Source organism: Chiloscyllium plagiosum, chromosome 41 (assembly GCF_004010195.1).
Source record: "Chiloscyllium plagiosum isolate BGI_BamShark_2017 chromosome 41, ASM401019v2, whole genome shotgun sequence".
In the NCBI taxonomy this organism is placed as follows: Eukaryota; Metazoa; Chordata; class Chondrichthyes; order Orectolobiformes; family Hemiscylliidae; genus Chiloscyllium; species Chiloscyllium plagiosum.
The window spans coordinates 16,350,912-16,368,157 of NC_057750.1; the positions used below are offsets into that span (position 1 = coordinate 16,350,912).

At 40.4% G+C, this 17,246-nt stretch overlaps 1 protein-coding gene across 2 annotated transcripts in view; it reads left to right on the forward strand.

Annotated features, from left to right (window-relative positions):
- timm50 (translocase of inner mitochondrial membrane 50 homolog (S. cerevisiae)) overlaps window positions 1–6,491 on the forward strand; it is a 165,535-nt gene extending 159,044 nt beyond the window's left edge. For both annotated transcript variants that reach the window (XM_043681019.1, XM_043681020.1), the window contains one exon: window positions 3,006–6,491. In XM_043681019.1, coding sequence (XP_043536954.1) covers window positions 3,006–3,107 — 102 coding nt within the window. In that variant the 3' untranslated portion in view covers window positions 3,108–6,491. The remainder of the gene's footprint in view (window positions 1–3,005) is intronic.
- The last annotated feature ends 10,755 nt before the right edge of the window (window positions 6,492–17,246 follow it).

A 17,246-nucleotide genomic window follows, 5' to 3' on the forward strand; every position in this document is an offset into this window, starting at 1 on the left:
GGAAACCGGTAATCGTTCAGTGAGAGTAGCAGCAAGTCACTAAGAGATACTCCTCTCACTAAGAGATTGCCTGGTCTATTTTTTCCGGTGCCTCTATTGTTACAGTGCTCACTACCCTAGAATTCCACACTGTGCCTGTTGATACCCAAATAGTCTTGATCCCATGCTGTGAAATGTTTTTGCAATCTGCTGATTTAAGAAAACCTCAAGTTTTATTTAAGAACTGTAGTCCATTAGTTTCACTCTGGCATCAGGTCTGTTAGAGTCAGGACCTGTGACATTTCATCACTTCTTGCAATGATGTATACTGTCTCATTAACACATTACAGTTAACCCCTATACTGCAGCACCAATTTGGACAGACTTTCTTATTTCTGAGTAGATGCTAACAGAGAAGAACATTCTAGTCAAGAGGATCATCATTCATGTTGAGGGTTGCATGTCTTATGTCAGCTGGTGGATCATGGAGATGTCTCAGTCAAGCATGATCCTCTTTATTCTTGTCTATGGCAAGCAGAGTTTGCTGGATAATGATCAGGAGCTGTAACCTAGAATCCCTTCCTGACCTCAGAACAGCGGAACTAGTTATTTCATCCCTACTGGCACTCATTTGAGATCTGCTATTTTAAATTAGATTCGGGATCGACCCTGGTACTTCCTTATCTATTTGTCTGGACTGTCACTGGAAAAGTCATGGAGTTATTTATTTTAATTGACTCTGAATCCATTGCCTGGTTACTTCTGTTTAGATTCTTGTCCTAAACCAACAGGCAAAGTTTAAACCAGACAGTAGTTTTGAAAGGTTTGCCCCGTAATGCATATTTCAATAGACAGTAAAGTCTGTATTGAGTAGTTGAGCTTGTTTTTATGGCGGTAGGTGTTTATTCAAGAAATTTGTGTTTTTTGTGCCAAGTAAATGTAGACAGTTACATGTACAAACGGGAAACTGTTTCCAAAATGCTACGAAATATCAAATTATTACTTAATCCTACATGAAGAGCATACATGTAGAATTTTGTCTGAGATTTAACTTGTTAGTGATAATTAGCCAAGGTACTTAAATAACTTCACATGCATCATTTTATAACCTCATTTCTGACACTACCTTTATTTGAAATAATATCCTAATGTAGTCATTTTAAAGTAGTTTGGAAATTGTTTGCTCATGTGTAATCTTTTAAATTTGTACGGTGCAAAAATAAATGACATTTCTTAAATTAACTTCTACCATTTTAACTGTATGATATTTATTGCAAAAAATATATTGCTTGTGCACCTTGTATGTATATGAACATATGAATTAGGAAGAGAAGCAAACTGTTCAGTTCCTAGGACATGCTCTGTCTTTCAATAAAATCATGACTGTTCTGGTTGTGACCTGAACTTCACTTTCCTGCCTACTCCCAATATCTTTGGGCTTCCTTTGTTAGCCAAAATTTAATCGAACTCTGTCTTACAATTGTTAGGTGAGCACAGTTCATTAGACTCTCAACCCTCTGAGAAAAATAATTCTCTCATTGCCATCTTAAATAGGAAAACTCTTATTTTTAAACTGTCCTCCAGTTCTGTTGTCAAAAAACTATTAATTTAATTACAAAATTTCCATGTGACCAGTTCCAGTATTTGTTTGATTGGCAACTCTCTTTCTTTTTAATATGTAAATTCTCCCTTCATTTCAGTCATGATACAGTGCATAGAACTCTGAACCTTTAAGTTAGAAGGATGTGCAACTTCAATGCTGAGCACAAAATCCAGGCTGGTATTCCAGTGTGCAAGTGCTTCAGTGTCAGAGCGTGCCATCTTTGGATGAGATGTTAATGTAATGTATTGTCTGCTGTTTCTGATGGACGTAAAAGAATGCTGTCTTAATATTGAAAGAAGAGCAAGTGACTTCGCCCTGTCTTGGGCAATACGTATCTGTGAACCAACATCACATTTTTTAAAAAGAAATCTAGCAATTGTCTTTTTTGGAACCCTTAGGAAATGTAGCAGACATTTTTTGTTCCTTTTATGTTAGAATAAGGATTGAATTTCCCTGACTACTCCATGAAAGGTATAAGACCAGTGCAAGTTCTTTGGGGATTGTTTCAGAGTTATCCATAAACATTGTCCAAATCCTCACCCCATCTGATGCTGGAACATTTACCTATGGCTTTGTTCCCCTCAGACTTGATTACTGAAATGCTTACATGCTGCACTTTCATGTTCTACATAAACTCCTCACATGCACAACTCTGCATGTGGCCTCACTTGAATCTGATCCCGTTCACCCTTCCGCATGGGCTCCAAGTCAAGCATGGCCTCTACTAAATAAATATTCTTGAACTTGCTTTTTGAATACCTCCATTGCTTACCCCCGCCACATATCTGTAATCTCCTACCTCATGGTTCTTTTGTATATCCATGTCTCCAATTCTGGCCAATTTTAATTGTTCCATTGTTGGTGGCTGTGCCTTCAGCTGCCATATCTCTAATCTCTGGAATTCCTTCACTAAAGCTCTGTGTCTCTATCACTATCTCTCTTTTTCCCTCCTCTAAAATAGTCAATAGACAAACATACCTTTCTAACCAAGATTTTGGTCAAGTGTCCTGACATGTCCTTGCATGCTCCTATGAAGTGCCTAGGGATAATTTACACTTAATTCTTGTTTTCCACTAATTTGCTATCGGCATACTTACGATGTCTGTCCAGGCCTCATCTTTTCTTCTCTTCTCCCCCCCAACCACTCTTCAACTTGCACGGTCTGATCACAAGGTCCTTCGCTGTAGATAGGAGAGTTACATTGAAATGGCATCCACACTCTGCTGTCAGTGGGAAGTCCACGTCCCAACCCCTCGTGGATAATGACGTGTTCTCTGCAAATCGTACCTTGTAAATAAGAGTTATTGGTATTTCTCAGCCTGTTTCCCCTAATAAGAATCTGTCTGAAACACTGGATGGAATTAGCCAAGCCACAGACTGGTCTAACCTCTCCTTTTTTTTTGTTTCTGTTCCACAATACCAGGAAGAACAGCAGAGAATAACTGATCGATCGCAGCAGAAATCTTCTGGCCTCTCCTTGGGATCTTTGACAAGCAAACTATGGCAACGGTCCAAACCACAGTAACACACACCTTACCTCCAGTCCTACCCTCCTACTGTATTACCTAGAAAAGTCAGACCTACCTATTGCTCCAAGCTGGAGTAGGCATGGCTGTATTCACCATAAGGTTCTGCATATGGTGAAAACTGTTACCAGAGAGATTCTGGTTAATTTTCATACTGTGCTAGCCCTTTGGCTGATAGGGTTAGACATGTGTGACCACGCAGAGGTGGAATATTGATCATTATATCCCATCACAAGTCCTGATATTGGCAGCCATTTTAAATGTACTGGCTTGATTTGAATACTAAGGCAAAGTCGTATTTGATCCACTGATATTAGTTTGTGTGTTAGTTAATTGGAAGAATAGATTATTTTTTAAACTGCAGTCTTTACAAGCCTGCAATTAAACTGTGATTACACTTGGGGTGGGGAGAGTCCAATTGTCTTATCATTGTGAATAGTGCTATTAAATGTACCAACTATTAAAACTGCACACAGATTTTTAGACAGTGCCTGTAAAATGGTGCCTACCAGAATATAGTGTATCTTTCCTTTTACAATCAATACAATTTCATGCCTTTAACATTCTGTAAATGATGTGCATAAGAAACGATGTAGGTCAGCGAGGAGTTTAATAAAATTATGAAGACAAGCAGCAAGCTATATAAAATTCTACATAAATGTCATAACAGTTAAAACCAGCAATGACGTATCTTTGGAATCTGTTCGCTGTTCTTAATTATAGTTTATTTTGGACAGTCCCAAGTTTGCTGTGTTAAAATTGTTAGAGCATGAGTGGGCTATGCTTTTATTTTACTTAACAATGGGCCCATATGTGTTGCATGAGCAATTTGAAAGTTATCAATTAATTTTCAAAGGTATAAATTTAAAAGTTTTTTTTAAATTTCTTGGATTTCTCGCAAATCATGCAACCCTACTTAACATTTAATTCCTTTCTTACTCCCTTTTCAGAATTGCAAATATTGTATACCCCTAATCCCCAATGAAGAGATCAGACAGGTGGCCTCTTTAAGATTCTGAAAGCACAATCCATATGTACACTGGTCAAAGAGGCTTGTTGGAAGATTTAAACAAGTGTTTTGGAGTGGTCAGGAGGAAAGGGTGAGCTTAATTGAAGAATTTCTTGTGTTTCTTTAAAAATATTTTAAAGATTACATGCAGGGAAGCTATTTCCTCTGGTGGATATATTCAGAAGAGAGGGGGCATAATTTTAAAATTGCAGCCACATGATTCATAAGTGGAAATATTGTTTATACATACCCACAAACACATGTTAACAGAACCCAGTTCTGGAACCCAGTTTTCTCACAAGGCTGTGGGTTCTTAGAGTCAGAAAGGAGTTGGGTTTTGTTGAGCCCTGAGGATATGGATTCACAGGTAAATACAGATCGGTGGTCTAATTAAATAGTGGAGCTAGCCCAAAAGCCTGAACTCCTGATCTTTATAATGTGTGATGTTTTATTAAATTTCTGCTTGAACCTAACTGAAGTTGTAACCAAGGTTGAATTATTTTTGTTTTGAAGGGAAAGTAAAATTCATATTACTCAGAGGGAAAGAAAAGCTTCTAATAGGTAAGAGAGGAGAGAAATAAAATCCATTACAATTGAAATTCCTTTGCACAATTACAGAGATTGTATGTGGTTCCTAAAGCTTTTGAACTGGTCTGTAAATGTCATTGTAACCAGTGGGTCTTTTAAACTATCCATTAATTACCAGGATGTCTGGGGTCATGCACCACTTTCACTCGTCACTCCCTCTGACAGTTGAAATTGTAACCACATAATTGGGATCTGACAAAGTGTAAATTAGAATAATGCCAACAATGCTGTACCACTACTTCTCATTTTAATACTCCACACAAGCCTCTTCCTATCTGTGTTCATCTCACCCTAGTACTTGAATTTCTTTCTACCTTCTGTACTACTTCATCTTCCATTTCGATGCAACTTGGCAATTTTCCTCTGCCATTGTGTTTGGTAGCAAGTTTCATATGTTCAAAGATTAGTCCCCCAGCCTTTTAATAAGGAGCAGTCAGAAGATGTATCATTGGGTCATCTAAAATGTACCATACCAATTCCTGGCCATTTTTTTTCTCTTGAACATCTCTGCTGTAGAATCTCACCGCTCCAGTCGAGGTCCACTACTTTGTATGATTAGTCAGTCCTCATCTGTCAATTAGACAGTAAGTGTTGGCAGGCTCAGAGACTCTTGTCGATCATGTTCCTTCCTATAGTCCTTTAGGTGTTCACTAAAGCGTATTCAAGTCCAGTTTACTTTGCTAAATTGTTTTTTTTTTAATACGCTTGACTATACAGTTGAATTGTAGTACTGCTGTGCCTGAGGTCCATAGCCCAGTAGGGATTAAGGTCAGGACTTTCCAAGTCTGTATATCTCTGAACCATTCACGTTGGGCTGCTAATCATTCTGTCACAGCACTAATTATGTTATGTAATGGGGGAATTTTTTTCCCTTCTCTTCCAGGATTACTGGCTTATGTTGCTTAGTACTGTCAGTTGTGTGGTACGCAAATACCAAATCAAACCAGTTTGGAATATTTCTTGCTATAATTTTAATATAGAGATACAAAAAAAAATAGTTGTCACAGGAGCCTAGAGTAGGAGTGTCAGAGAGTTTTCCCTTCAAAGTGTGTAATTTTGGAGGCACCTTAGAAAATTGAATCTCTTTTAAAAACTTTTAGGGACACATCTGAAGTTATTGCTACCAATAAGTCTTGGAATTCTGATTTAGACTTTATCACCAGTGAGACCAGAGTATTCAGGAGCATCCTTCTCCAAATACACAAAGCCATGTCAGTCAAGCCAGACCCAATAATAGGGCTGGGTTGTCCGAGATTTTTATTGGCCATTTGGTCGTGGAAGGCATGCTTTGCTTCAATCATTTTAACTATTTGTTTGACTTGGACTGAAGCATGATCATGTCCTCATCCTGTGGTTCTCGCAGGATAGTGATCAGATTGGCTTTCTTCAGTAGCCAAAAGATTCTGAAGCAGGTTATCACCCCAATGTCTATTGTGGCTGCAATGAGTTAAATCAATTCTTAGTTGGGAGTGGTGGGATAAAGGCAAGCATATGAGTCTCCCACTGGAAGGTGAAACTAAAAGAATCAGGCAAGTGGGCTTTATTTCAATGCTTGTTTTGTCTGTGTCATTTATGCCACCTTTCTAATCTGGTGATCTTGCTATCCTGTACCACTCAGGCATTTGGTTTATGATGTGAACTGTTTTTAGGAAGACAAACCAAGTGTGAAATTAAGCCAGTTTTCAAATATGAAGTTATTTGTGTTTCTGAGGAACAGTATAACTTTTGGGGGTTTCAATGCTGTAACATGATTTCTTCCATTTCTTATAAATTTGTCAGCACTCAAGAGTTGGATTGAGATGCCAGATTCAATTTCCACTCTGTCAAAGACAATGAATGCAGTTGGTGCTGTGATACAGTACTGTTGAGAGGGAAACCAGATGGAGATGTTACTCCAGATTAATATCTTTAACCCCTGATGCAGATAGTGTCTGTAAAAACATTGGGTGAGGATGAATTATACTGTTGCTACTGCACTCTTTCATAGGGGTTTTGGTGCCGATGTAATTATGGGCAAACGTTTCTGGAGTGTAGGTAACATTATTAGGAGAAAGTGAGGACTGCAGATGCTGGAGATCAGAGCTGAAAAATGTGTTGCTGGAAAAGCGCAGCAGGTCAGGCAGCATCAAAGGAGCAGGAGAATCGACGTTTCGGGCATAAACCCTTCTTCAGGAATGAGGAGGGTGTGCCAAGCAGGCTAAGATAAAAGGTAGGGAGGAGGGACTTGGGGGAGGGGCGTTGGGAATGCGATAGGTGGAAGGAGGTTAAGGTGAGGGTGATAGGCCGGAGAGGACGGGAAGAAGGTTGCAGGTCAAGAAGGCGGTGCTGAGTCAGAGGGTTGGGACTGAGAAAAGGTGGGGGGAGGGGAAATGAGGAAGCTGGAGAAATCTGCATTCATCCCTGGATGAAGACCTGCAATCTTCTTCCCGCCCTCTCCGGCCTATCACCCTCACCTTCACCTCCTTCCACCTATCGCATTCCCAATGCCCCTCCCCCAAGTCCCTCCTCCCTACCTTTTATCTTAGCCTGCTTGGCACACCCTCCTCATTCCTGAAGAAGGGCTTATGCCTGTAACATTATTAGGCTCTACTGATATTTCTGGAACTTCTGTCACTTTAGCTTTGTTGGTGACACTCTCACTTTAGAGTCAGAATTGTGGAATCATGTTCAGCTCTTCAAGCAACATGTAGCTGAGGCAGCTATTTCCATGTGCAAATTTTAAAAAACTCAAGATACCCCCATTGTGTAAAACTGATGAATGGGTCCTGACCAAAATTTCTGATTGTTCACTTGTTCCATGCTGGGCTGTCCTGAGATTGAGAAAGGTGCTATTTAAAAGCAAGTTCCTTGCTGAAACTTAACACAACTGTGTCTTGTAATCATTTCCAGGTATCCATTATGTGAAATCAAATTACCCTTCTTATAAAATCTTCACCTGCCATTGCATTACATTTTAGTGTTTGTTCCTCTGTCTCCAGCCTTTTCCTGGTTTGGAAATCTAGCAATTGTAAGTCTGGCTATTTCCTTGTAAAATTGGAGCAGGACTGCAGTGTGTCAGCAGCGTGACAACTGCTTTGTCCTTGTGTCCTAAATTGCATTGCTGAAGTTTTTAGCAAATATGTTAAACTGCCTGCAATGTTGTGCAATAAAACAGTTCAGTGCAGTAGTTTTAACGATTTGAGATTACTTGTGATTCTTCCCATCAGAAAAAGGAAGATCAGCACACCTCCATCCTTTCCTGGGTTAAGTTTCTACGTCCATTGGTCAGTATTGATGTCTTTTGGTCATTATCCACATTGAAGCAGGAGTAGGCCTTTAAGCCATCTGAGCTTGTTCTTTGAATCTTTTAAATGCCATGGTTCATAACTCTTGATGTCCATAGCTAACTCAGAAAAAATAACTAATGAAATCAAGAACTACAAATGCTGGAAATCTAAAATAAGAACAAATTGCTGGCAAAACTCAGCAAATCGGGCAGCATTTGTGAGAACAAAGCAAAATTAACATTTTGAGTCTTCATCAGAATAATCTATTCTGGTATTGAATATAGTCAGAAATGACTGTGGCTCAAAGCCAGATGTCTGAGGTAAGGCAGGGCAGCAGAATTGTATTCATCACATTCTAATAGGGTCTAATCTGTGTTCTAGGAATGTAGGGCAGTATTATAAGCATACCAGCCAATGCACCTTAAAAGGGCCAATAACCTAGTCATGCTACAGCTTAATGCTTAACAGCAGAAGCACCATGCTGCATTTGTAGCTAAGCAATTGCACCTCTACTGGATTACATCAAGGCTGGTAGAAAATTCAGGTGGCTCTGAGTATCCCATCATCATTGGCAGACCCCACACAAGTTTGCAAAGATAAGGTATTTTCAGCAAACTTGATTCACTCCATGTAATGTTCATCAACAGCTGACCTTGCTAGATACAGCATAGGCTATGAACTTCCAACAAAACCCTAATTATAGTTTGAACACTGGTAGTCCAGGATTAGCATCCCCTCCTACTAAGCTGTGCCAGTTCAGCTGCAAATTTGACACCTGTATGACAAATTAGCAAATAAAGTACATCCTGTCTGCAAAAGGCTAGCTAATTGCTGCTCTATCATCTTGCTCTCAAACATTGGAAAAGTTGTGTTGTTTAATATGCAATGGAGTGGAACTTGCCATAGCCTGCTGACAATGCTCTGTATTGAACCAGGACTGTTTGGCTCCTGACCACCTCAAAGCTTTGGTCCAAATGTGGACAGAAGTGCTGAGTTTCAGTAGTGAGGAGAGAATGACTGATGTCAAGGCATTTTACCAAGTGACATTGTAAGACTAGAATCGTGGGGTTTGGGAAGAAGAGGAGTTGTGAGCAGAACTCCAGGTTTGCAGTCATACCTAGCAAAAACAACAATGGTTGTTGAAAGTCAGTTATCTACTCTGGGAATTCCTCAGGCAGTGTCCTCAATCCAACCATCTTCAACTACTTTATTAATGACCTTCCATCATAAGATCAGAAGTGAAATGTTCATTGATTTGTTTTAACGTTCAGTTTCACTTGCAACTGTTTAAGGGATGAAACAGTGCATACCTAAGTGCACCAGGACCGAAATAACATTGAGGCTCAGGCTGGGAAGGGATAACTAACATTTGTCATATCGAGTAATGACCATAAGCAACAAGATAGAATCTGACCATTTTCCTTTGCTAATGAATACCATAACCATCATTGAATTCCACCTGCCCCCCCAAATTAAAACCCTGAGAGGGACTGAACTGGACCACCCATATCAATATTGTGAATACTTGATCAGATACTGTGATAAGTAACTCTCCACCTGGCTCCTTTAAAATCTGTTGCCATCTGCAAAGTGTTATGGCAGAAATATGATGAAATATTCGTAAATTGATTTGACACCAATCCTTCCATTCACATTATCCACCACTGAAACACACTGGCAGCTGTGTTACTGTTGAACAGCACCTTGTCATATAACAACCCTACCTGCAAATATAATTGTACTTTCATAGTCACATGCATCAAAATCCAACGACCCTATTGGTGTATCTACACCAGTTGTTGCTGTTGTTGAAGAAAGGAGCTCACCACTATCTTGTCCAAGACAATTGGGAATTGGAATTAAATCAATGGTTGTTCAGTTGTTGAGCATACCCAAGATGAGGATCAATAAATTTTTAGATGCTCAGGGAATTATGAGGTATGGAAATAGGATGAGATCATGAAATGAGAGTCTTGGAGATAAGATCACCATATTCACATTGAAAGGCATGGCAGGTTAGTTTAGCTGCCTATTACTTTTTTAATCATTGACTACATTTGATTGTGGTTTTTCCCTACTTTCTATGGTCTAAATAACAGTAGCTTGCAATTTTTAAAACTGTCCATTGTTTTGATTTGCATGTGCAAGCCATATAGCTTATACATCAGAGCTAAGTCAATTGCTGTCCCCACTGTGGACGGCACGGTGGCTCAGTGCTTAGCGCCAGGGACCCGGGTTCAATTCCCGCCTCAGGCAATTGTCTGTGTGGAGTTTGCACATTCTCCCCGTGTCTGCGTGGATTTCTCCGGTTTCCTCCCACAGTCCATAGATGTGCAGGTTAGGTGAATTGGCCGTAGTGTTAGGTGCATTAGTCAGGGATAAATGTAGGGGAATGGGTCTGGGTGGGTTGCTCTTTGGTGTGGACTTGTTGGGCCGAAGGGCCTGTTTCCACACTGTAGGGAATCTAATCTAGTTAATGGTCATTGGTTACGTATCATTAGCTGCAGTCCTTCATTAATTCATCTCTGCCACCTTGCCTTCATAAAGCCACAGCTTTTCTTTTATGTAGTATTTTCCAAATAATCAGCCATTTCAAAGCACTTTCCAGTTAATGAAGTGTGTCCAGAGAGCACTGCAGATAATCTATGCCCAGCAAGTTCCCACAGATGATAAGATAATGAACTGATGATCTGCTTTTATAGTTGATGAATATTGTGCAGGTCTAACTCCCTGGTCAACTGGTGCTGTTGGTATGTTCAGTCAATTAGGTACATGGGACCTCAGCTTCATCCACAACACCTTCAGGCCACAGCATTCCCTCTGGACTGCACAGTCATCTCAGCTTTGTTGTTTGTGTCCAAGCTCTGGCCTGAGACTTGAATGCAGAACCTTGTGACCAAGGCTGACCTAAAGGGATCAAACTGCTGACTTTCACTTCAGAGGCTGTCAACTGAGGCATAGCTTGATACATTGTATGGTACTTGTTTACTGCCATTCTAGTTACAGTTGTGTAATTCAGCACAGACTGGATGGATTACCTACGTTTTTGCTGGTCTATCTAGTTTGAAACCACACTAAAACAAATTAAAGAGTTGCAGATACTAGAGATCTGAAACAGAAGTTCAATTAAAGCATCATTGGCCTCGCGATGTTAACTCCGCTTTCTCCCCCTAGGTGCTGCCAAACCTGCAGAGTTTCACCAGCAATTTCTGTTTTTTGTGTTGATACTTCACTAACCTCAGGAAACATTTTCAACTTAAGCGTGTTGGAATCAATATTCAGTACTTGACAGTTTGCCTTGGGAGAGTGAAAGACACAATCCAAGCAAAATTGTTTTTCACCTTCAAATATAAAAGCACATTACTACTTTGTGCACTTGCTGAATGCTGCTGATCAATACCTTCAGTTTTGTTTCTAGCTTATTCTTTTTGCACCCTGCTCCGCAACCCCCCCCCACACACTCACATACATGAATGTGACCTTTCAACAGACTTAATCGCAACTTCAAGATTCATTAACAAAATAATTTCTAGCTGATTCCTGCTCCCTTCTTTCCACCACCCTCCTGTGTCAGTGAAAACGTGATTAACTTCCATTTTCCAATAATTTCGCTATTGTCCATCAGTGGAAGGGTAGAGTGAGTTCTCTCTGTGTTTGACAGCTGGGCGGCAGGTGCAGGGAGCTGACGACACAAAGGCAATTACTGGAGCATGTTGAGATAGAGAGATAAAACCACTTTTATAGATTTACTCTGTACGTATATTTTAACGAGCAGTTCAAATAAAAAATTTGAAAAACAGAATGCTCCTTTGGAGAAGTCAAAATCTTTGCCTCTTTTTCTCCTCCATTCAAACTTTGCAAAGTGCAGTGCTGAGATTTGTACAATCCCAAAATCAATTCCTGCTTCAGAGTTTCAGACTCTTTAATTATTTTGACTGGTTCAGAGTGCTGACAAAAAGTTTAGAAAATGTATGGTAGGAAACATTTACATAATGCCCATTACAGAACCTCTAGTTAATCTTCTCGGTCTTTGTTAACCCAGCAGTTGACCTGGTATGAAGTGAAAGCCACCTGTTTGATCCCATGAATGAAGCAAAATGAATTTGTGCATGGTCTGTTATTTTAGGCAAAAGAGCTGTGATCAGATTGATAGGTTTCCTGATCATTGGAAGACATTTTACCAGAGGTGACACTGTAATCTTACCATTTGAAAGTAAATCTGTTTTGGTTTAACTTATTAAATAGAAATATATAAGTGTAATATGCATCAATCCAGTTGTGTTAACCTCCCCCCTCTCCCAGGATTTGGTTCCACTTGTGCCGACCTTTATTTCAACACTGTTCACAACAACATCTTTATGTGACTGTAGGCTCGGGGACAGATCCTTGAGTGGCACTTGCATCTTCTGTCTGTGTTCCAATGAGTATTGAAGTCTTATTTGACCAAATGGAGCATCACAGCCTAGCTCAATCCTATTATACAGCATTTGTGAGGCAGCGACTGGTGCACTGATTAAGAGCAGGAGCCATAAAGATCTACAACACAAGAAAAGGCCTTTTTGGCCTGTTGCATCTGTGCCAGCCAAAAACATTCACCTAACTGTTTTAATCCTGTAGTGGTCTGGGTATTATGTAATGGGAGAGGATTAATTAATAACCATAGGCTGGTTAGGCTGACATCAGGGAGGGGAAAATGCTGGAGTCAATTATTAAGGATGTAATAACATCATTTGGGAAGTGGTGACAGGAGCAGTCCAAGTCAGCATTGATTCACTAAAGGGAAATCTTGACAAATATTCTGGAATTTTTTGAGGGTGTGATCAATAGTGGATAACGATGAATCAGTAGATTTTATGTATCTAGAACTTCAAAGGCTTTTGACAAGGGCCTACCTAAGAGTTTAGTAAGCAAAACTAAACGTCATGGTATTGGAGGTAACATACTGACATGGATAGAGAACTGGTTGGCAGATAGGAAACAGAAAGTTGGAATAAATGGGTCCTTTTCAGAGAGGCAGGCAATGATGAATGGGGTGTCACAGGATTCAGTGCTGGAACCCAGCTGTTCACAAAATACATTAACAATTTGGAAGGAGGAATTTAATGTTGAAACTTTATTGCTGGAACAGCACAGCAGGTCAGGCAGCATCCAGGGAACAGGAGATTCGACGTTTCGGGCACAGGCCCTTCTTCATTCCTGAAGAAGGGCCTGTGCCCGAAACGTCGAATCTCCTGTTCCCTGGATGCTGCCTGACCTGCTGTGCTGTTCCAGCAATAAAATTTCAACTTTGATCTCCAGCATCTGCAGACCTCACTTTCTCCAGAAGGAATTTAATGCAATATCTCAATTCGCTGATGGCACTAAAAGCTGGGTGATAGTGTGTGCTGTGAGAAGGATGCTAAGTGGTTGCAGGATGACTTGGACAGACTGGTTGAGTGGGAAAATGCCATATAATGTAGATAACCCAACGTGAGGTCATCCACTTTGGTGACAAAAACAGGGTAGCAGATTATTATCTGAATGGTAGCTATTTAGGAAAAGGTGAGGGGCATCAAGACTTTGGTGTCATAGTGGAATAAAGCTGAAGGTTGGCATGCAGGTGCAGCAGGCAGTGAGGAAAGCTATTGGAATACTGGCCTTCGTAGAGGATTGGAGTATGGGAATAGATCTGGGAAGAATGTTCCTAATGTTGGGGAGGTTTAGGATAAGGGGTAAGCCATTCAAGACCGAGTTTGGGAAGAATTACTTCACTCAGAATTGTGAACCTGTGGAATTCTCAACCACAGAAAGCTGTTGAGGCTAGTTGTTAAGTATATTGAAGAGGGGGCTGGATGTGACTCTTGCAGCTAAAAGGATCAAGAGGGATGGAGGCAAAGTGGAACTGGGATACTGAAATTGCATGATTAGCCATGATCATATTGATTGGTCATACATGCTAACAAGGCCAATGGCCTACTCCTGCACTTATTTTCTATGTCACCCATTTCCTCGCTGCCTCTATACGCTTTACCTGTAATATGACCATTTCACTATCCACAATCCTATCCACAAAGAGCCTTACAGATACTCCACAGTGACTTCAGCTGCAAGGGAAACGTGTTTTGCCCATCTAAGTCTACTGTCTGTTCACTCAGCACTAACCTCTTCATTATGTGTCTGCACCAGCAAAGGAGCCATGAATAATAATTTCATTTCCGTTTCTTTTAAAAGTCAAGAATAATGTGCTACAACTAGCTAATCCACTCTGATGATTTCTTCCCTTTCTCTTAAGAGTAACATCTCTTATCCATGATAAGCTGCATCTCGATGGGTAGCATCTTGACTCTAAATTGGAAAGTTGTCTGGTCAGGTCACTTTCCAAAGGACGAAGCACAAAACTGAGCTGACACTTTCAGTTTAGTATTGTATTGTTGGGAGTGCTGTCTTTCAGAAGAAATGTTAAACCAAGGCTTCATCTAGTCCTGCTGTTGGTTCTAAAATTTTCCATGGCACTATTTGGAAAAACAGGGATGTTATTCTTGATTACTTGTCCGATCTCCCTTCCTCAAACAACATTCATGGAAAATATATAGATTATCTAGTCAGTTATTACCTGTGCAATTTTAATGCGTGCAAACTGGCTGCTGTATTTCCTATATCATAACTATAATTCACTAGCTGAAGGGTACTTGACAAGGTGTGAAGGTCACAAAAGGTGTTGGAGAATTTTTAGTTTTTCAGATTCATTCTACCCCAATTTGAGCTCCAACTTCTCCCTGCCACAGATCAGGAATCTCCAGTGCTGGTATCCCCTGTCATTGGTATACATTGGAAAGATTTACAAGTTAGTCCTCTATCTGTTAGGCTATGTGATGAAGTTACCTTTCTTGGCCATCAGGTACTAGAGGGTTATTGAAACCAGGAATGCTGGTTAACTCGCAGCCGTGCTACTGCTGTACCATAAAACCTCTTCGTAATTTAGTTACTTTTAAAACATACTCACTTGTGACAAATATATCGGACAGTTTATAAGGACAAAGGGATAATGAAAGTCATTGTATTTACATACTGTCATTTATAATCTTGGCAAATGAAAATGATTTACAATCAGATCTCATCACTGTTGTAAAGCAAGAAATGTGGGAGTCAATTTGCACACTGCAAGGTCCCATAAATGCCCATTGTGTCAAAGGGATCTTCACAGCAAAAGGCCCTTTGGTCCATCCAATCTATGCTGGTCAAAAATATGCATCTAATTGTTCTAATCCTATTTGCCAATATTTTCCCCATAGTTTGTATGCCTTGGGATTGCAAGATTTCTTAAATGTTATGAGGGTTTTGGCCTGTACTCTTTGGGTGAAAAGAAAATGCTCACATCCCTCCAAATCTCCTGCCCCTTATCTTAAAGTTATGCTCCTGGATATTGATCCCTTCGTGAAGTGGAAAATGTTCTTCCTGTCCACCCTGTCTGTGTCCCTCATAATTTTACACATCTCAATCCTGTCCCTCGGAGATCTACCATTCATCATACATTCCCTTACTTTGTTTGACCTGCCTGAGTTCATCACCTCACACTTAGACTGATCAGTGGCAAATGGAATTCAATTCAGTTATTTAACCAGCCCATCTGTATCCTCCTGTAATCTACGGCTATCCTCCTCACTATTTACCACATAACTGACCCACAAACCTAGTGATCAACCCTCTTACTTTCAAGTTTAAATCGATTTAAAGCGATTTCTCCAACACTGATCCCTGTGAAGCTCCACTGGATGCAGGTATCAAGTCACAAAAATGCCCTTAGACCATTACCCTTTGTTTCCTGCCAGTCGGCCAATTCTCTTAACAATTTGCTAAATCTCCTTGGTTCCTATGCGCTCTTACCTTCACTATCAGTTTCTCAAATGGCACCTTATTAAAAGCCTTGCTGAAGTCAAAGTAAACTACCTCAAAATTATGGCCCTCATCTACACACCTGGTCATCTCAAAAAATTCAATCAAGTTGGTCAGACATGATCTCGCTTAACAAAACCAAGCTAATGATCATGAGTAATCCCTGCCACTCCAAATGCGGATTAATTCTGTCCCTTAGAATTGCTTCCAATAGATTTTCACAGTGGTTATTCTGACAGGCCTGTGCTTTCTTGGTTTATCTATTCCTCCTTTCTTGAATAAGGGTACAACATTGGCTGTCCTCCAATCCTCTGGTAACTCTCCTGTGGTCTGGGGGAGATTGAAAATTATGCCAAAATCCCTGCTATTTCCTTCCTTGCCCCATTCAACAGCCTGGAATGCACATAGTGTAATAGTCAAGGATGGAAACAAGTTTTTTAGTCCAACTTGTCAATGCCGACCAAGTTTCCCAAACTAAACCACTTGCTTGCATTTGGCCGATAATCCCTCTAAACCTTTTCTATTCATGAAATTTTCCAAATGTTTAAATGTTGTAACTGTACCTGCATCTACCACTTCATCTGACACTTTGTTACAGATACAAATCACCCAGAATGTTGTCCCTCAGGTCCTTTTTAAATTTTTCTCCTCGAACCTTAAAAATACACTCAAGTTTTGAATTCTAGGGAAAAGACCTTTGCTATTCATCTTATCTATGTCCCTCATGATTTTATAAACCTCTATAAGGTTAACCTCTATAATATCAACCTCCTATGCTCCAGTGAAAAATGTCTCAGCCGATCCAGCTTATCCTTATAACTCAAACCCTCCAGCCCTGGCAACATTAGAACATAGAAGAATACAGCGCAGTACAGGCCCTTTGGCCCTCAATGTTGCGCCGATCCAAGCTCACCTAACCTACACTAGCCCACTATCCTCCATATGCCTATCCAATTCCTGCTTAAATGCCCATAAAGAGGGAGAGTCCACTACTGCTACTGGCAGGGCATTCCATGAACTCACGACTCGCTGAGTAAAGAACCTACCCCTAACATCTGTCCTATACCTACCACCCCTTAATTTAAAGCTATGCCCCCTCGTAATAGCTGACTCCATACGTGGAAAAAGGTTCTCACGGTCAACCCTATCTAAACCCCTAAACATCTTGTACACCTCTATCAAGTCACCCCAAACCTTCTTTTCTCCAATGAAAACAACCCCAAGTGCCTCAACCTTTCCTCATACGATCTTCCTACCATACCAGGCAACATCCTGGTAAAACTCCTCTGCACCCGTTCCAGTGCCTCCACATCCTTCCGATAGTATGGCGACCAAAACTGCACACAATACTCCAGATGCGACCGCACCAGAGTCTTATACAACTGCAACATGACCTCAAGGCT